Source organism: Dysidea avara, chromosome 9, assembly GCF_963678975.1.
Source record: "Dysidea avara chromosome 9, odDysAvar1.4, whole genome shotgun sequence".
Taxonomy (NCBI): domain Eukaryota; kingdom Metazoa; phylum Porifera; class Demospongiae; order Dictyoceratida; family Dysideidae; genus Dysidea; species Dysidea avara.
Genome location: NC_089280.1, coordinates 3,807,773 through 3,828,479, shown reverse-complemented (window position 1 = coordinate 3,828,479; position 20,707 = coordinate 3,807,773). Strand labels below are relative to the sequence as shown.

The following is a 20,707-nucleotide window of genomic DNA, read 5'->3' as shown; positions in this document are numbered from 1 at the left end:
TAACTAAGTGAGAAATAATTTGGCGCTGAGGGGAATGGGCAGGCAAATTACTAGCCAATTAGGAATGCAATAAGATTGAATGTAGAATACCTGTCCATGGATAGATAGATAGAGAGAGCTAATGCTTACTGTATTAGCATCAGGAGCTTATAAGCAGCAAAGTTAGCATCCATTCTTAGCCGCTTCTGATATCAGTCAGCTCTTCACCTTTACTTTCATGGACATGCCCTTTTTACAGCCAAGCTGTTTTGCAGGGAGGGGGATGGGTAAAACTGGGAGTGGGAGCAGGGATAAAATCAGAAGAGTTAATTTCACTCTTACGAAGGGAAAGTGGAGCACTAGAGAGTGAAAACAGGAAATGAAGTTTGTCATATGTATCAAAATACTGTTTTGGCAGTCCTCCTACCAATACTCTAGTAAAACAGTCACTGAATCATTCTCCGTCACAAGACAAAGTTTCTGACTATTTCATTACTGACTTTCTGCAAAAATCACAGTAACTTGAAGCTAACTAACACACTGACTGCTCTATTAGAGAGTATCTTGATTATATTGACAGAAGCGTAAATTGCCAAAGGGTGCTTTGATGATGTAAAATCCAGCTATATCTGATTTCACTCCCTACTCCTTTCTTGCATGCTAACAGTGAACTAAACTCGTGTGGTATTCCACTATCCCACTCTCACTCCGGTTTTTACAAATCTGCATGGAGAATATGTTTAACAATATTTATTAGTAATCAGTAAAGCCCTAAATGAGGGTATCACACTGATTACAAAAATAAAATAAAACAAATTATTGAACCAAAACTCTTTAAATTCTTATTCAAAGATTGTTCCAACCTGATCGGAGAAATAAGTTATGATAAATGTTTGTCAGGCTTTGACAATGGAACTGAAGGTAGCTGGCTCTGGTAGTAGTTTATTACCATGTGGTGTGTAAACTCTAAACATTAACAATAAACGTGCTTGTATTCATCTGGTCTCAAATTGGCACCACTTTAAATTACAGCGGAACCTTGAACTAAATGGGGGAAAGGTATTTGTATAATATTCCATTCTTATATATACAAGGTGTTAAAGCATATATTTATTGACAAAATACTAATCAAGCAGTCAATTTGATGTTAAGATAATCGACTGTTCGGATAATAAGTGCTTGAATAATCGAGGCTCCACTGTACGTATGTAGCAATTCTGAAATATACTATCAGAAAAACTTCTCAACCATTGATAATTTAGCACAAAATGTGCTGCCTTATGCTGTACCATTTCTAACTGGTGGATTGGGCTTGTTTGTGTAGGTTCCAATCTCTAGGCCTGCTATTTTAGGTTAGGAGAACTGATTCTAGTACATTACCATTCATATTGTAAGAGGAGACACCTTTAAAACGTAATGAAATATGCATCACACCAGTGCAATGATGATTCATCACTCACATCGAATCCTGCAGTTTCTATGAGGATCCAAAATCGACAAACGACCGTTGCTAGGGAACTAAATTATAAATCTTTTTACGGAGATTTTGCGATGTTCCACCATTTCCGATAAAAACAGTTAGACAGCAATGTAAGACAGTAAAGAATAAGGCTGTAGTTGGTCGAGTCACGTCCTGTGCCTTAATTGCCGTCGCGCATGCGCACTCGCAAAGTGACGTCAAGTAGCGTTACCCACGCTATCTACATTTTGCTAGAGAGTCTTTAGCGAAAGTTGTGCTCTTTGTGAAAGCGATATTAACAGTGTTTAAAGCGAACCCATGGATCGTCCTTACAGCTCTAAAGTTAGGAAAAGTCAAGAACACCCTAACGACAAATTTGAAGCGTCTGGAGAGGCAAAAGCAAGTCTTTTCGGACAATCCAAGAAGCGTACCACGTCCTCATTCGCGGGAAATGCCTTGAAGAAGAATGGAGAAATCACCAAACGCAAAACACTTGTGTCCGGTGTTGATGAAGCCAGTTATGACAACACGTGTCGTGAGGTAAATCCCCTTAAGAAGATTGGAGTAAGACCAGCTGCTGATCACACAGAAAAGAGGGACAATTCGACTACTCCTGCCAACAAGAAGCCTCTTACACCATCAATAAAGACGCCGATTTATCCCTGTTCCCTTCTTCAACACCGGATCACTTCCTGTTCAGTGCGTCGGAAGCCATTATCCGAGCCTCTGGTGAAGACTCTACCACGCAGTCTTCCTGTTCGTGCGGCACCTGTTGGAACAGTAGTGAAAGCAAGTACCAAAGGGGACAGCCGACCCTCTACTACTAAGCGTAGTAGCAACACCAAAGTGAAGAGTTTGCCACCATCAAGTAGTGACACCAAGAAGCAGTCTTCTCAGAACAAGACAATCCAACTGTCTATCAATGCCACTGTTAAGAACACCAAGAAGATCACTGTTATTCAAGAGACTCCATTACTTCAGGAGAATTCCTCTACCATCACCGATGATACAACACTCATCCAGCCCCACCCTAAAATTGACGATGTAAGTTCTCGCGTCATAAATGCTAACAGTTAACATGTCTATTGTTTTACAGGTCAGTGAAGATAATGAGAAGACAATAACTGTAGAGGAGAAGTGTGTGCAACCAATTTTGTCCTCATCAGTTGTGAAGCGTATCTGTAGTGCTCGTGGTAGGGGTATTGTCAATCCCCCATCTAAACATGATGACACCTGTGATGATGAAGACAGTGATAATGAGTATGAAGAAGACTATGAGGATGAGAGTGATGGTTCACTTTCTGAGTCAGAAGGAGAAGAGAAGGATCAGCGAAGTCAAGCAGCATCTTCAGCTGATGATGACCAACACTCCAGCCCTGTTAGCATAGGCCAGCAACACAGTTCACAATCACCAGAGGGTACTGATGATGAATGCCAGTCTGCTGTAGAGGAAAATGAGACTAACAGTCCACAAGAAGAAGTACCATCACCTGTTAACTGTTCCTCTAGTACTAACATGGCTGCTTGTAACTCAGCAGCTGGTGGGGTAGTAAAGAGAAAGATACCACTGTACCGAAGAAAATCTGTTTTCCCCTTGTTTAGTTCAATAATGGATATGCCAAATCTCTGTTCTCTTCAGAAGCTGTCAAGGGAAACACCAGTACACACTGCAGCCCCACCCACAGAATCTACAAACGATGAAGATAAGCAGACAACTCTTGCAGCCCTGGATGAGATGCGTGAACAGCTAAAGGTGATAGCATCTGCCAGTGCACCAGGTGATGACCCAGATGATCAGCCAAATGTGTCATCTTCAAAGAAAGACAAAATAGATATCTACTATGACATGATCTGTCGATTTGACTATACACCTCTTAAACCAATAGCTGATGACCTGATACTGCTACACACTGACTTGCCACCTACTGAAGTCTGCCCCACACTGAACAGGTCTCCTTCCTTCATTGGTGTACAAAACCAAGATGATGGGTTATTGTCTGGACGTAATAGTCCCAAACTGGACATCCCCCACAACAGATACTGTGGTTATAAGATCCGTCAACACCCTCTAGCCAAGTACACACTGAAGATGGAGAAACCTGTTAAGGAAGAGCAGAAGTGTTCCACCATCAGTGGTGAAGGAGGTGTGGCTGCACAAGTTGCAATCAAGCAGACAAAGATAACTGAGCACCAACAAGTAGGAGAACAAGTTGAGGATCATCCATCGGTATCTGGTGAGGAGGAAGTATACAGTTGTAGTAGTAGCAACAGCGATGAAACTAGTGTTGGGAATGAAAAACAAGATAATGTGGAGACTGAGCAGCAACAAGTCGGGGAACAAGTTGAGGACCATCCAGTGATATCTGGTGATGAGGAAGTAACCAACAGTTGTAGTAGCAGCAACAAAGAGACCAGCGATGGGAGTGGAAGTCAAGATAGCATGGATGATAGTGGAAGTCAAGGTAGCAAGGATGATAGTGGGAGCCAAGATAGCAAGGATGATGTGGAGGTGTATACTCCAGAGGCTCTAGCCACTAAGTTTGGCAATAGTGTCAAGATGGAAAGTGAAACAAGTTCAAAGAAGGAGAAGAAACACAAAGTTGTATCCAAGTATAACTCATATGAGAAATGGTATGCTAAGAAGGTGGCACAGGAAAAGGCAGCACCTCAGCCATTGCCAGTCTTGAGGCATAGCAGTTACATGGATGCATATAGGAAGAAGATTTATTTGGAGAAGGTTCATAAATGTTATAGTGCTCCATTGAAGCTTCCTGTTCGATACAAGACTAGTTACACCCAGTTTTCAAAGAAATCAGCTCTTCCACCGATCAAAGTTAACCAGCAGCAGCAACAGCAGCACACAGTCTGCCGAGTACCCACACCACCAACAGAAGCTCCACCAACCAGTGGACCACTGATGGCAGCAAGAAATGTACGCAGGAAACAATACCAGAAGAAAAGTGTGCAGGAAGCAGTCAAGTTGGTACCAGCACATTTAAATTACATGCTAGATTCCCCACAGAAATGTTTAGATTATGTTGAGAATGTGAGTTGATTCTTATTATAGTGTTGACCATTAATTTATTATTACTGTACACAGTTAGAAAAGGTGAAACGTAAGCAGCAATACTCTGAGTCACTAAGGCAGAAGCAGTTGATGATATGGGCTAGCAAGGTTTGTTATTAAATATAAACTTCATTTACACATATTTCTTCACACACAGAGGCAACATTGTGCCAAAGCTCAGCCATGATGGGGTGGTGGTGATGGTGACATACTGGGTGGATGTGATCAAGCTGAGGTGGGAGGGATGATAATAGGGCAGCGGTAATCACGATGAGGTGGCATTTATCATGAGACTGGCCCCTATCATGATCATGTTGGCTTGTCCTGATCATCATTGCCCTACCATGATCACTCCCATCTTATCTTGATCACATCCACCCTGCATGTCACCTTTACTGCTACCACCATTGATCATCTGGTCACTGATCAGTGTGTTTTACTTTGACTACTATTGATCACAACTTGATCCTCTGCTGCTGTACTCCTTGATTGCTGCTTTTGCTTACAGTTGACCATTTTGACTAATGCTACTAATAATACAATTACAGAGATCACTGTCAAGCTGCCCTTACACATTAACTTGTACAATTACTGGTGGACTAGCTGCCAGTGCACAGAAACTGTACATGTATATCACTTGAGCTGCCAGTACACAGAAACTGTACATGTATATCACTTGTATTGACATGAAGATTTATTATTAAAGTTATTTATTGCATAATTTCTTGGAGTGCTAGCTGCTGGTGTAGGTTGGCACATGACATGGTTGATGTTTTGTATACAAATACCATTAGCTATGTAATCTTGTTGTGGAATGCAAACCTAATGATAATTTAGTGATGGCAATCAGACAAAAACAAAACATGGTGAAGTATACTGAATTGCCCATTTGTGAGTGTTGCTGGTAGCACAAAAGAGCAGTTAAATTGTCTATAATGCTGTTGGAAAGCAACCGTGACAGTTTTCAGTTTCAGGAAATGTCACTGCTAAACAGCTGGTCATTCTCGAATGATGTAATATATTAAAAAGATCAGGCAATAATACAGCTGCATGGGCCAAGGTGACAGATCTATCTACATAATAGGCAACTGTGAGATCATACTTCTATGACCACCACCAGCATCATAGTTTTGCTAGCACAATCAGCATTTGCAGCATGCTTAGCAGAATTTTTTCACAAAATTGTTTTCTGAGTTGAATCTGGAGACAATTTCACATCTATAAAAATAATATGATAGCTAACTGCTAATATATACTCTAATGGAATAAATAGTCACTGACTGCTCTATTAGGGTATCGCTGACTATTACAGTATCTTGAGTGATGATATCCAAAAGCGATCCTGGAAAACCAGAGCAACCAGACTGCTTTCTATGGACTTGGAACATGGAACATGTATGGCTCAATAGCTACCACTAAAAGTTGGGTAGGCATTTGCCTACCCTGTTCCGTTGCCCCTGTGACTGATGATTAGAAATAGATACTGACTTGAAATTTGGTCAGTAGTAAGTACCAACACAACTTAATAGATGGAGAAAATTTCAGGTTCATATGTTTCTTGATCACTAAGTTACGGTCTTCCCAACTCATAAATTGTATGTGTGTGAAAGGCCCCTTTTTGCAAATCCAGTCACAATTATTATTATTCTGGTTTGGGCCACTTATTGTTGATCATGTGGCTCAGATCCCCACCCTCATTGTTATGTTTCACCATCTAAATTTTCATGACATCATGCAATATTTCATTACATCAATGCTTAAAGCTAGATTGTATGGGTGTAATGGAAATAGTAAAAACTTGTGTACATATATAGGCATAGAAGAAGGGCTAGATTTGCTGAAGAACCACCTCGATGTCAAAAATGTCTGCTTAAGGTCATATTGAATACTCAGTATGTGTATTAAAAAGAAAAATCAAACCTGTATAGCATTCACAGGTATAAACGACTGTTCTATTAGAGTAGTTTGTCAATAATTGTAGCTCTATTAGAGTATTTGAACTTTGCTCTGTATATAATCAATAGGTTCACTACTCTCACTAATCTGAACAGACTTTTTTCAACTTGAGAACAGAGCTGTCCGGATTACTGAGGATTCATTGTAGAGCATTCAGCTTACTTGTATATGCTTGCATTATGCTCCTTCCTACAAACATTTCAATCAGTGAATGCTCTATTAAAGTATTTCACTACAAAGCGACTGTTCTATTAGAGAGTATCGATTTATGGAGCTATATATGTACAATGCAATTGAGTGGTCTATTGCAGTTCGTATTTTCACTGACTGCTCTATCAGGGCGTATTAAAGAAAATAAGCTTGATAGTTTGAAATGTTTACCTAATATGGTTATTATGCTGGCATATTTGAAGTAGTTGTAGCAGTGGTGGCAGCCTTATCCACCTACGCATTATACCACAATTAAATCAATGTGTTTACTTTACTCCAATAAGTGAAAAAATTCTCCATGCAATCACAAAACACCTTCGCTGTAACAAAGGGCACGTCCATCATGAAAGCAAAAGTAACTGGTAACCTAAAGAGCTGATATCAAGATAGCTAACTGTAATAAGGCCATTATTTGGGGTTTTTGTCAAAAAATCTCAAGTGTAGAGTGTGGGCAGGTCATTACCATTATCCATAGCACTTGCTACGGTACAGCTAGCTAGGCTTATCAACTATCTGGATTGCCAGAAGTTAGCAAACAGGATAACTCTGCATATATTTTAGCATAATAATTATAGTCTAGCCACAAGATTCTGGTTCACTTCAAATGTAGCTATTCTTCATGACAGCTCAGTTCATTTCCTTACTTGTAAAATTCTGTGTATGCTTCATCGAGTTCACTGCATAAATTCTTACAATTCAATTTCTGACTACAGTGGTTGAGATAACTACTGTACAAGTGTGGCAATTTTGAAAACTGAACTGCACATACAGTGTAATTATTATTAACCAGACAAAGAATGGTCAAATCTTTAATATTGGGGAAATACATGTGGCAATGAAAATACCGTGGGGTACAGATGAAAAACAGAATCGTTTGACTTCTATCATTGACTTGTGTTCTACATTCAGTCCTGTTATATTCCTAACTAAGTGAGAAATAATTTGGTGCTGAGGGGAATGGGCAGGCAAATTACTAGCCAATTAGGAATGCAATAAGATTGAATGTAGAATACCTGTCCATGGATAGAGAGCTAATGCTTACTGTATTAGCATCAGGAGCTTATAAGCGGCAAAGTTAGCATCCATTCTTAGCTGCTTCTGATATCAGTCAGCTCTTCACCTTTACTTTCATGGATATGCCCTTTTTACAGCCAAGCTGTTTTTGCAGGGAGGGGGGTGGGTAAAACTGGGAGTGGGAGCAGGGATAAAACCAGAAGAGTTCATTTCACTCTTACGAAGGGCAAGTGGAGCTCTAGAGAGTGAAAACAGGCTAATGAAGTTTGTCATATGTATCAAAATACTGTTTTGGCAGTCCTCCTACCAATACTCTAGTAAAACAGTCACTAAATCATTCTGACACAAGACAAAGTTTATATTTCTTTAATGACTTTCTGCAAAAATCACAGTAACTTGAAGCTAACTAACACACTGACTGCTCTATTAGAGAGTATCTTGATTGTATTGACAGAAGCATAAATTGCCAAAGGGTGCTTTGATGATGTAAAAATCCAGCTATATCTGTTTTCACTCTCTACTCCTTTCTTGTATGCTAACAGTGAACTAAACTTGTGTGGTATCCCACTATCCCACTCTCACTCCGGTTTTTACAAATCTGCACGGAGAATATGTTTAACAATATTTATTAGTAATCACCGTACTGAGGGTAACACACTGATTACAAAAATAAAATAAAACAAATTATTGAATCACAACTCTTTAAATTCTTATTCAAACAACCTGATGGGAGGAATAAGTTATGATAAGCGTTTGTCAGGCTTTGACAATGGAACTGAAGGTAGCTGGCTCTGGTAGTAGTTTATTACCATGTGGTGTGTAAAGTTTAAACATTAACAATAAACGTGCTTGTACTCATCTGGTCTCAAATTGGTACCACTTTAGATTACAGCAGAACCTTGAACTAAATGGGGGAAAGGTATTTGTATAATATTCCATTCTTATATATACAAGGTGTTAAAGCATATATTTATTGACAAAATACTAATCAAGCAGTCAATTTGATGTTAAGATAATCGACTGTTCGGATAATAAGTGCTTGAATAATCGAGGCTCCACTGTACGTATGTAGCAATTCTGAAATATACTATCAGAAGAACTTCTCAACCATTGATAATTTAGCACAAAACGTGCTGCCTTATGCTGTACCATTTCTAACTGGTGGATCGGGCTTGTTTGTGTAGGTTCCAATCTCTAGGCCTGCTATTTTAGGTTAGGAGAACTGATTCTAGTACATTACCATTCATATTGTAAGAGTAGACACCAATGAAATATGCATCACACCAGTGCAATGATGATTCATCACTCACATCAAATCCTGCAGTTTCTATGAGGATCCAAAATCGACAAACGACCGTTGCTAGGGAACTAAATTATAAATCTTTTTACGGAGATTTTGCGATGTTCCACCATTTCCGATAAAAACAGTTAGACAGCAATGTAAGACAGTAAAGAATAAGGCTGTAGTTGGTCGAGTCACGTCCTGTGCCTTAATTGCCGTCGCGCATGCGCACCCGAAAAGTGACGTCAAGTAGCGTTACCCACGCTATCTACATTTTGCTAGAGAGTCTTTAGCGAAAGTTGTGCTCTTTGTGAAAGCGATATTCACAGTGTTTAAAGCGAACCCATGGATCGTCCTTACAGCTCTAAAGTTAGGAAAAGTCAAGAACACCCTAACGACAAATTTGAAGCGTCTGGAGAGGCAAAAGCAAGTCTTTTCGGACAATCCAAGAAGCGTACCACGTCCTCATTCGCGGGAAATGCCTTGAAGAAGAATGGAGAAATCACCAAACGCAAAACACTTGTGTCCGGTGTTGATGAAGCCAGTTATGACAACACGTGTGGTGAGGTAAATCCCCTTAAGAAGATTGGAGTAAGACCAGCTGCTGATCACACAGAAAAGAGGGACAATTCGACTACTCCTGCCAACAAGAAGCCTCTTACACCATCAATAAAGACGCCGATTTATCCCTGTTCCCTTCTTCAACACCGGATCACTTCCTGTTCGGTGCGTCGGAAGCCATTATCCGAGCCTCTGGTGAAGACTCTACCACGCAGTCTTCCTGTTCGTGCGCCACCTGTTGGAGCAGTAGTGAAAGCAAGTACCAAAGGGGACAGCCGACCCTCTACTACTAAGCGTAGTAGCAACACCAAAGTGAAGAGTTTGCCACCATCCAGTAGTGACACCAAGAAGCAGTCTTCTCAGAACAAGACAGTCCAACAGTCTATCAATGCCACTGTTAAGAACACCAAGAAGGTCACTGTTACTCAAGAGACTCCATTACTTCAGGAGAATTCCTCTACCATCACCAATGATACAACACTCATCCAGCCCCATCCTAAAATTGACGATGTAAGTTCTCGCATCATAAATGCTAACAGTTAACATGTCTATTGTTTTACAGATCAGTGAAGATAATGAGAAGACAATAACTGTAGAGGAGAAGTGTGTGCAACCAATTTTGTCCTCATCAGTTGTGAAGCGTATCTGTAGTGCTCGTGGTAGGGGTATTGTCAATCCCCCATCTAAACATGATGACACCTGTGATGATGAAGACAGTGTTAATGAGTATGAAGAAGACTATGAGGATGAGAGTGATGGTTCACTTTCTGAGTCAGAAGGAGAAGAGAAGGATCAGCGAAGTCAAGCAGCATCTTCAGCTGATGATGACCAACACTCCAGCCCTGTTAGCATAGGCCAGCAACACAGTTCACAATCACCAGAGGGTACTGATGATGAATGCCAGTCTGCTGTAGAGGAAAATGAGACTAACAGTCCACAAGAAGAAGTACCATCACCTGTTAACTGTTCCTCTAGTACTAACATGGTTGCTTGTAACTCAGCAGCTGGTGGGGCAGTAAAGAGAAAGATACCACTGTACCGAAGAAAATCTGTTTTCCCCTTGTTTAGTTCAATAATGGATATGCCAAATCTCTGTTCTCTTCAGAAGCTGTCAAGGGAAACACCAGTACACACTGCAGCCCCACCCACAGAATCTACAAACGATGCAGATAAGCAGACAACTCTTGCAGCCCTGGATGAGATGCGTGAACAGCTAAAGGTGATAGCATCTGCCAGTGCACCAGGTGATGACCCAGATGATCAGCCAAATGTGTCATCTTCAAAGAAAGACAAAATAGATATCTACTATGACATGATCTGTCGATTTGACTATACACCTCTTAAACCAATAGCTGATGACCTGATACTGCTACACACTGACTTGCCACCTACTGAAGTCTGCCCCACACTGAACAGGTCTCCTTCCTTCATTGGTGTACAAAACCAAGATGATGGGTTATTGTCTGGACGTAATAGTCCCAAGCTGGACATCCCCCACAACAGATACTGTGGTTATAAGATCCGTCAACACCCTCTAGCCAAGTACACACTGAAGATGGAGAAACCTGTTAAGGAAGAGCAGAAGTGTTCCACCATCAGTGGTGAAGGAGGTGTGGCTGCACAAGTTGCAATCAAGCAGACAAAGATAACTGAGCACCAACAAGTAGGAGAACAAGTTGAGGATCATCCATCGGTATCTGGTGAGGAGGAAGTATACAGTTGTAGTAGTAGCAACAGCGATGAAACTAGTGTTGGGAATGAAAAACAAGATAATGTGGAGACTGAGCAGCAACAAGTCGGGGAACAAGTTGAGGACCATCCAGTGATATCTGGTGATGAGGAAGTAACCAACAGTTGTAGTAGCAGCAACAAAGAGACCAGCGATGGGAGTGGAAGTCAAGATAGCATGGATGATAGTGGAAGTCAAGGTAGCAAGGATGATAGTGGGAGCCAAGATAGCAAGGATGATGTGGAGGTGTATACTCCAGAGGCTCTAGCCACTAAGTTTGGCAATAGTGTCAAGATGGAAAGTGAAACAAGTTCAAAGAAGGAGAAGAAACACAAAGTTGTATCCAAGTATAACTCATATGAGAAATGGTATGCTAAGAAGGTGGCACAGGAAAAGGCAGCACCTCAGCCATTGCCAGTCTTGAGGCATAGCAGTTACATGGATGCATATAGGAAGAAGATTTATTTGGAGAAGGTTCATAAATGTTATAGTGCTCCATTGAAGCTTCCTGTTCGATACAAGACTAGTTACACCCAGTTTTCAAAGAAATCAGCTCTTCCACCGATCAAAGTTAACCAGCAGCAGCAACAGCAGCACACAGTCTGCCGAGTACCCACACCACCAACAGAAGCTCCACCAACCAGTGGACCACTGATGGCAGCAAGAAATGTACGCAGGAAACAATACCAGAAGAAAAGTGTGCAGGAAGCAGTCAAGTTGGTACCAGCACATTTAAATTACATGCTAGATTCCCCACAGAAATGTTTAGATTATGTTGAGAATGTGAGTTGATTCTTATTATAGTGTTGACCATTAATTTATTATTACTGTACACAGTTAGAAAAGGTGAAACGTAAGCAGCAATACTCTGAGTCACTAAGGCAGAAGCAGTTGATGATATGGGCTAGCAAGGTTTGTTATTAAATATAAACTTCATTTACACATATTTCTTCACACACAGAGGCAACATTGTGCCAAAGCTCAGCCATGATGGGGTGGTGGTGATGGTGACATACTGGGTGGATGTGATCAAGCTGAGGTGGGAGGGATGATAATAGGGCAGCGGTAATCACGATGAGGTGGCATTTATCATGAGACTGGCCCCTATCATGATCATGTTGGCTTGTCCTGATCATCATTGCCCTACCATGATCACTCCCATCTTATCTTGATCACATCCACCCTGCATGTCACCTTTACTGCTACCACCATTGATCATCTGGTCACTGATCAGTGTGTTTTACTTTGACTACTATTGATCACAACTTGATCCTCTGCTGCTGTACTCCTTGATTGCTGCTTTTGCTTACAGTTGACCATTTTGACTAATGCTACTAATAATACAATTACAGAGATCACTGTCAAGCTGCCCTTACACATTAACTTGTACAATTACTGGTGGACTAGCTGCCAGTGCACAGAAACTGTACATGTATATCACTTGAGCTGCCAGTACACAGAAACTGTACATGTATATCACTTGTATTGACATGAAGATTTATTATTAAAGTTATTTATTGCATAATTTCTTGGAGTGCTAGCTGCTGGTGTAGGTTGGCACATGACATGGTTGATGTTTTGTATACAAATACCATTAGCTATGTAATCTTGTTGTGGAATGCAAACCTAATGATAATTTAGTGATGGCAATCAGACAAAAACAAAACATGGTGAAGTATACTGAATTGCCCATTTGTGAGTGTTGCTGGTAGCACAAAAGAGCAGTTAAATTGTCTATAATGCTGTTGGAAAGCAACCGTGACAGTTTTCAGTTTCAGGAAATGTCACTGCTAAACAGCTGGTCATTCTCGAATGATGTAATATATTAAAAAGATCAGGCAATAATACAGCTGCATGGGCCAAGGTGACAGATCTATCTACATAATAGGCAACTGTGAGATCATACTTCTATGACCACCACCAGCATCATAGTTTTGCTAGCACAATCAGCATTTGCAGCATGCTTAGCAGAATTTTTTCACAAAATTGTTTTCTGAGTTGAATCTGGAGACAATTTCACATCTATAAAAATAATATGATAGCTAACTGCTAATATATACTCTAATGGAATAAATAGTCACTGACTGCTCTATTAGGGTATCGCTGACTATTACAGTATCTTGAGTGATGATATCCAAAAGCGATCCTGGAAAACCAGAGCAACCAGACTGCTTTCTATGGACTTGGAACATGGAACATGTATGGCTCAATAGCTACCACTAAAAGTTGGGTAGGCATTTGCCTACCCTGTTCCGTTGCCCCTGTGACTGATGATTAGAAATAGATACTGACTTGAAATTTGGTCAGTAGTAAGTACCAACACAACTTAATAGATGGAGAAAATTTCAGGTTCATATGTTTCTTGATCACTAAGTTACGGTCTTCCCAACTCATAAATTGTATGTGTGTGAAAGGCCCCTTTTTGCAAATCCAGTCACAATTATTATTATTCTGGTTTGGGCCACTTATTGTTGATCATGTGGCTCAGATCCCCACCCTCATTGTTATGTTTCACCATCTAAATTTTCATGACATCATGCAATATTTCATTACATCAATGCTTAAAGCTAGATTGTATGGGTGTAATGGAAATAGTAAAAACTTGTGTACATATATAGGCATAGAAGAAGGGCTAGATTTGCTGAAGAACCACCTCGATGTCAAAAATGTCTGCTTAAGGTCATATTGAATACTCAGTATGTGTATTAAAAAGAAAAATCAAACCTGTATAGCATTCACAGGTATAAACGACTGTTCTATTAGAGTAGTTTGTCAATAATTGTAGCTCTATTAGAGTATTTGAACTTTGCTCTGTATATAATCAATAGGTTCACTACTCTCACTAATCTGAACAGACTTTTTTCAACTTGAGAACAGAGCTGTCCGGATTACTGAGGATTCATTGTAGAGCATTCAGCTTACTTGTATATGCTTGCATTATGCTCCTTCCTACAAACATTTCAATCAGTGAATGCTCTATTAAAGTATTTCACTACAAAGCGACTGTTCTATTAGAGAGTATCGATTTATGGAGCTATATATGTACAATGCAATTGAGTGGTCTATTGCAGTTCGTATTTTCACTGACTGCTCTATCAGGGCGTATTAAAGAAAATAAGCTTGATAGTTTGAAATGTTTACCTAATATGGTTATTATGCTGGCATATTTGAAGTAGTTGTAGCAGTGGTGGCAGCCTTATCCACCTACGCATTATACCACAATTAAATCAATGTGTTTACTTTACTCCAATAAGTGAAAAAATTCTCCATGCAATCACAAAACACCTTCGCTGTAACAAAGGGCACGTCCATCATGAAAGCAAAAGTAACTGGTAACCTAAAGAGCTGATATCAAGATAGCTAACTGTAATAAGGCCATTATTTGGGGTTTTTGTCAAAAAATCTCAAGTGTAGAGTGTGGGCAGGTCATTACCATTATCCATAGCACTTGCTACGGTACAGCTAGCTAGGCTTATCAACTATCTGGATTGCCAGAAGTTAGCAAACAGGATAACTCTGCATATATTTTAGCATAATAATTATAGTCTAGCCACAAGATTCTGGTTCACTTCAAATGTAGCTATTCTTCATGACAGCTCAGTTCATTTCCTTACTTGTAAAATTCTGTGTATGCTTCATCGAGTTCACTGCATAAATTCTTACAATTCAATTTCTGACTACAGTGGTTGAGATAACTACTGTACAAGTGTGGCAATTTTGAAAACTGAACTGCACATACAGTGTAATTATTATTAACCAGACAAAGAATGGTCAAATCTTTAATATTGGGGAAATACATGTGGCAATGAAAATACCGTGGGGTACAGATGAAAAACAGAATCGTTTGACTTCTATCATTGACTTGTGTTCTACATTCAGTCCTGTTATATTCCTAACTAAGTGAGAAATAATTTGGTGCTGAGGGGAATGGGCAGGCAAATTACTAGCCAATTAGGAATGCAATAAGATTGAATGTAGAATACCTGTCCATGGATAGAGAGCTAATGCTTACTGTATTAGCATCAGGAGCTTATAAGCGGCAAAGTTAGCATCCATTCTTAGCTGCTTCTGATATCAGTCAGCTCTTCACCTTTACTTTCATGGATATGCCCTTTTTACAGCCAAGTTGTTTTTGCAGGGAGGGGGGTGGGTAAAACTGGGAGTGGGAGCAGGGATAAAACCAGAAGAGTTCATTTCACTCTTACGAAGGGCAAGTGGAGCTCTAGAGAGTGAAAACAGGCTAATGAAGCTTGTCATATGTATCAAAATACTGTTTTGGCAGTCCTCCTACCAATACTCTAGTAAAACAGTCACTAAATCATTCTGACACAAGACAAAGTTTATATTTCTTTAATGACTTTCTGCAAAAATCACAGTAACTTGAAGCTAACTAACACACTGACTGCTCTATTAGAGAGTATCTTGATTGTATTGACAGAAGCATAAATTGCCAAAGGGTGCTTTGATGATGTAAAAATCCAGCTATATCTGTTTTCACTCTCTACTCCTTTCTTGTATGCTAACAGTGAACTAAACTTGTGTGGTATCCCACTATCCCACTCTCACTCCGGTTTTTACAAATCTGCACGGAGAATATGTTTAACAATATTTATTAGTAATCACCGTACTGAGGGTAACACACTGATTACAAAAATAAAATAAAACAAATTATTGAATCACAACTCTTTAAATTCTTATTCAAACAACCTGATGGGAGGAATAAGTTATGATAAGCGTTTGTCAGGCTTTGACAATGGAACTGAAGGTAGCTGGCTCTGGTAGTAGTTTATTACCATGTGGTGTGTAAAGTTTAAACATTAACAATAAACGTGCTTGTACTCATCTGGTCTCAAATTGGTACCACTTTAGATTACAGCAGAACCTTGAACTAAATGGGGGAAAGGTATTTGTATAATATTCCATTCTTATATATACAAGGTGTTAAAGCATATATTTATTGACAAAATACTAATCAAGCAGTCAATTTGATGTTAAGATAATCGACTGTTCGGATAATAAGTGCTTGAATAATCGAGGCTCCACTGTACGTATGTAGCAATTCTGAAATATACTATCAGAAGAACTTCTCAACCATTGATAATTTAGCACAAAACGTGCTGCCTTATGCTGTACCATTTCTAACTGGTGGATCGGGCTTGTTTGTGTAGGTTCCAATCTCTAGGCCTGCTATTTTAGGTTAGGAGAACTGATTCTAGTACATTACCATTCATATTGTAAGAGTAGACACCAATGAAATATGCATCACACCAGTGCAATGATGATTCATCACTCACATCAAATCCTGCAGTTTCTATGAGGATCCAAAATCGACAAACGACCGTTGCTAGGGAACTAAATTATAAATCTTTTTACGGAGATTTTGCGATGTTCCACCATTTCCGATAAAAACAGTTAGACAGCAATGTAAGACAGTAAAGAATAAGGCTGTAGTTGGTCGAGTCACGTCCTGTGCCTTAATTGCCGTCGCGCATGCGCACCCGCAAAGTGACGTCAAGTAGCGTTACCCACGCTATCTACATTTTGCTAGAGAGTCTTTAGCGAAAGTTGTGCTCTTTGTGAAAGCGATATTAACAGTGTTTAAAGCGAACCCATGGATCGTCCTTACAGCTCTAAAGTTAGGAAAAGTCAAGAACACCCTAACGACAAATTTGAAGCGTCTGGAGAGGCAAAAGCAAGTCTTTTCGGACAATCCAAGAAGCGTACCACGTCCTCATTCGCGGGAAATGCCTTGAAGAAGAATGGAGAAATCACCAAACGCAAAACACTTGTGTCCGGTGTTGATGAAGCCAGTTATGACAACACGTGTGGTGAGGTAAATCCCCTTCAGAAGATTGGAGTAAGACCAGCTGCTGATCACACAGAAAAGAGGGACAATTCGACTACTCCTGCCAACAAGAAGCCTCTTACACCATCAATAAAGACGCCGATTTATCTCTGTTCCCTTCTTCAACACCGGATCACTTCCTGTTCGGTGCGTCGGAAGCCATTATCCGAGCCTCTGGTGAAGACTCTACCACGCAGTCTTCCTGTTCGTGCGCCACCTGTTGGAGCAGTAGTGAAAGCAAGTACCAAAGGGGACAGCCGACCCTCTACTACTAAGCGTAGTAGCAACACCAAAGTGAAGAGTTTGCCACCATCCAGTAGTGACACCAAGAAGCAGTCTTCTCAGAACAAGACAGTCCAACAGTCTATCAATGCCACTGTTAAGAACACCAAGAAGGTCACTGTTACTCAAGAGACTCCATTACTTCAGGAGAATTCCTCTACCATCACCAATGATACAACACTCATCCAGCCCCATCCTAAAATTGACGATGTAAGTTCTCGCATCATAAATGCTAACAGTTAACATGTCTATTGTTTTACAGATCAGTGAAGATAATGAGAAGACAATAACTGTAGAGGAGAAGTGTGTGCAACCAATTTTGTCCTCATCAGTTGTGAAGCGTATCTGTAGTGCTCGTGGTAGGGGTATTGTCAATCCCCCATCTAAACATGATGACACCTGTGATGATGAAGACAGTGTTAATGAGTATGAAGAAGACTATGAGGATGAGAGTGATGGTTCACTTTCTGAGTCAGAAGGAGAAGAGAAGGATCAGCGAAGTCAAGCAGCATCTTCAGCTGATGATGACCAACACTCCAGCCCTGTTAGCATAGGCCAGCAACACAGTTCACAATCACCAGAGGGTACTGATGATGAATGCCAGTCTGCTGTAGAGGAAAATGAGACTAACAGTCCACAAGAAGAAGTACCATCACCTGTTAACTGTTCCTCTAGTACTAACATGGTTGCTTGTAACTCAGCAGCTGGTGGGGCAGTAAAGAGAAAGATACCACTGTACCGAAGAAAATCTGTTTTCCCCTTGTTTAGTTCAATAATGGATATGCCAAATCTCTGTTCTCTTCAGAAGCTGTCAAGGGAAACACCAGTACACACTGCAGCCCCACCCACAGAATCTACAAACGATGCAGATAAGCAGACAACTCTTGCAGCCCTGGATGAGATGCGTGAACAGCTAAAGGTGATAGCATCTGCCAGTGCACCAGGTGATGACCCAGATGATCAGCCAAATGTGTCATCTTCAAAGAAAGACAAAGTAGATATCTACTATGACATGATCTGTCGATTTGACTATACACCTCTTAAACCAATAGCTGATGACCTGATACTGCTACACACTGACTTGCCACCTACTGAAGTCTGCCCCACACTGAACAGGTCTCCTTCCTTCATTGGTGTACAAAACCAAGATGATGGGTTATTGTCTGGACGTAATAGTCCCAAGCTGGACATCCCCCACAACAGATACTGTGGTTATAAGATCCGTCAACACCCTCTAGCCAAGTACACACTGAAGATGGAGAAACCTGTTAAGGAAGAGCAGAAGTATTCTGTGGCTGCACAAGTTGCAATCAAGCAGACAAAGATAACTGAGCACCAACAAGTAGGAGAACAAGTTGAGGATCATCCATCAGTATCTGGTGAGGAGGAAGTATACAGTTGTAGTAGTAGCAACAGCGATGAAACTAGTGTTGGGAATGAAAAACAAGATAATGTGGAGACTGAGCACCAACAAGTCGGGGAACAAGTTGAGGACCATCCAGTGATATCTGGTGATGAGGAAGTAACCAATAGTTGTAGTAGCAGCAACAAAGAGACCAGTGATGGGAGTGGAAGTCAAGATAGCATGGATGATAGTGGAAGTCAAGGTAGCAAGGATGATAGTGGGAGCCAAGATAGCAAGGATGATGTGGAGGTGTATACTCCAGAGGCTCTAGCCACTAAGTTTGGCAATAGTGTCAAGATGGAAAATGAAACAAGTTTAAAGAAGGAGAAGAAACGCAAAGTTGTATCCAAGTACAACTCATATGAGAAATGGTATGCTAAGAATGTGGCACAGGAAAAGGCAGCACCTCAACCATTGCCAGTCTTGAGGCATAGCAGTTACATGGATGCATACAGGAAGAAGATTTATTTGGAGAAGGTTCATAAATGTTATAGTGCTCCATTGAAGCTTCCTGTTCGATACAAGACTAGTCACACCCAGTTTTCAAAGAAATCAGCTCTTCCACCGATCAAAGTTAACCAGCAGCAGCAACAGCAGCACACAGTCTGCCGAGTACCCACACCACCAACAGAAGCTCCACCAACCAGTGGACCACTGATGGCAGCAAGAAATGTATGCAGGAAACAATACCAGAAGAAAAGTGTGCAGGAAGCAGTCAAGTTGGTACCAGCACATTTAAATTACATGCTAGATTCCCCACAGAAATGTTTAGATTATGTTGAGAATGTGAGTTGATTCTTATTATAGTGTTGACCATTAATTTATTATTACTGTACACAGTTAGAAAAGGTGAAACGTAAGCAGCAATACTCTGAGTCACTAAGGCAGAAGCAGTTGATGACATGGGCTGGCAAGGTTTGTTATTAAATATAAACTTCATTTACACATTTTTCTTCACACATAGAGGCAACACTGTACCAAAGCTCATCCTTGATGGGGCGGTGGTGATGGTGACATACTGGGTGGATGTGATCAAGCTAAGGTGGGAGGGATGATAATAGGGCAGTGGTAATCACGATGAGGTGGCGTTGATCATGAGACTGGCCCCTATCATGATCATGTTTACTTGTCCTGATCATCATTGCCCTACCATGATCACTCCCATCTTATCTTGATCACATCCACCCTGCATGTCACCTTTACTGCTACCACCATTGATCATCTGGTCACTGTGTTTTACTTTGACTACTATTGATCACAACTCGATCCTCTGCTGCTGTACTCCTTGATTGCTGCTTTTGCTTACAGTTGACCATTTTGACTAATGCTGCTAATAATACAATTACAGAGATCACTGTCATGCTGCCCTTACACATTAACTTGTACAATTACTGGTGGACTAGCTGCCAGTGCACAGAAACTGTACATGTATATCACTTGTATTGACATGAAGATTTATTATTAAAGTTATTTATTGCATAATTTCTTGGAGTGCTAGCTGCTGGTGTAGGTTGGCACATGACATGGTTGATGTTTTGTATACAAATACCATTAGCTATGTAATATTGTTGTGGAATGCAAACCTAATGATAATTTAGTGATGGCAATCAGACAAAAACAAAACATGGTGAAGTATACTGAATTGCCCATTTGTGAGTGTTGCTGGTAGCACAAAAGAGCAGTTAAATTGTCTATAATGCTGTTGGAAAGCAACCGTGACAGTTTTCGATTTCAGGAAATGTCACTGCTAAACAGCTGGTCATTCTCGAATGATGTAATATATTAAAAAGATCAGGCAATAATACAGCTGCATGGGCCAAGGTGACAGATCTATCTACATAATATGCATTCCAGTAGTTGATGTAACAGTGTAGTTACCACCAGATGTCCTAATATCTACTATTGAAAAGACTGAGTT

The 20,707-nt window shown here is 40.4% G+C and overlaps 3 protein-coding genes across 3 annotated transcripts; all 3 read left to right on the top strand.

The window, feature by feature from the left end:
* Positions 1-1,745: 1,745 nt before the first annotated feature.
* On the top strand, positions 1,746-5,215 carry LOC136265443 (dentin sialophosphoprotein-like). Its single transcript, XM_066060292.1, has 4 exons — positions 1,746-2,482; positions 2,535-4,484; positions 4,539-4,613; positions 4,663-5,215. Exons 1-4 carry the CDS (start codon positions 1,757-1,759, stop codon positions 4,690-4,692), a joined length of 2,781 nt encoding a protein of 926 aa, XP_065916364.1. The 5' UTR covers positions 1,746-1,756; the 3' UTR covers positions 4,693-5,215.
* A 4,097-nt stretch (positions 5,216-9,312) lies between these two features.
* LOC136266558 (dentin sialophosphoprotein-like) lies at positions 9,313-12,771 on the top strand. Its single transcript, XM_066061561.1, has 4 exons — positions 9,313-10,038; positions 10,091-12,040; positions 12,095-12,169; positions 12,219-12,771. Exons 1-4 carry the CDS (start codon positions 9,313-9,315, stop codon positions 12,246-12,248), a joined length of 2,781 nt encoding a protein of 926 aa, XP_065917633.1. The 3' UTR covers positions 12,249-12,771.
* Positions 12,772-16,868: 4,097 nt separating this feature from the next.
* Positions 16,869-20,338, top strand: LOC136266556 (dentin sialophosphoprotein-like). The gene is made up of 4 exons (XM_066061560.1): positions 16,869-17,594; positions 17,647-19,575; positions 19,630-19,704; positions 19,754-20,338. The coding sequence occupies exons 1-4, from the start codon at positions 16,869-16,871 to the stop codon at positions 19,781-19,783; spliced, it is 2,760 nt and encodes a 919-aa protein (XP_065917632.1). The 3' UTR covers positions 19,784-20,338.
* Positions 20,339-20,707: the final 369 nt, after the last annotated feature.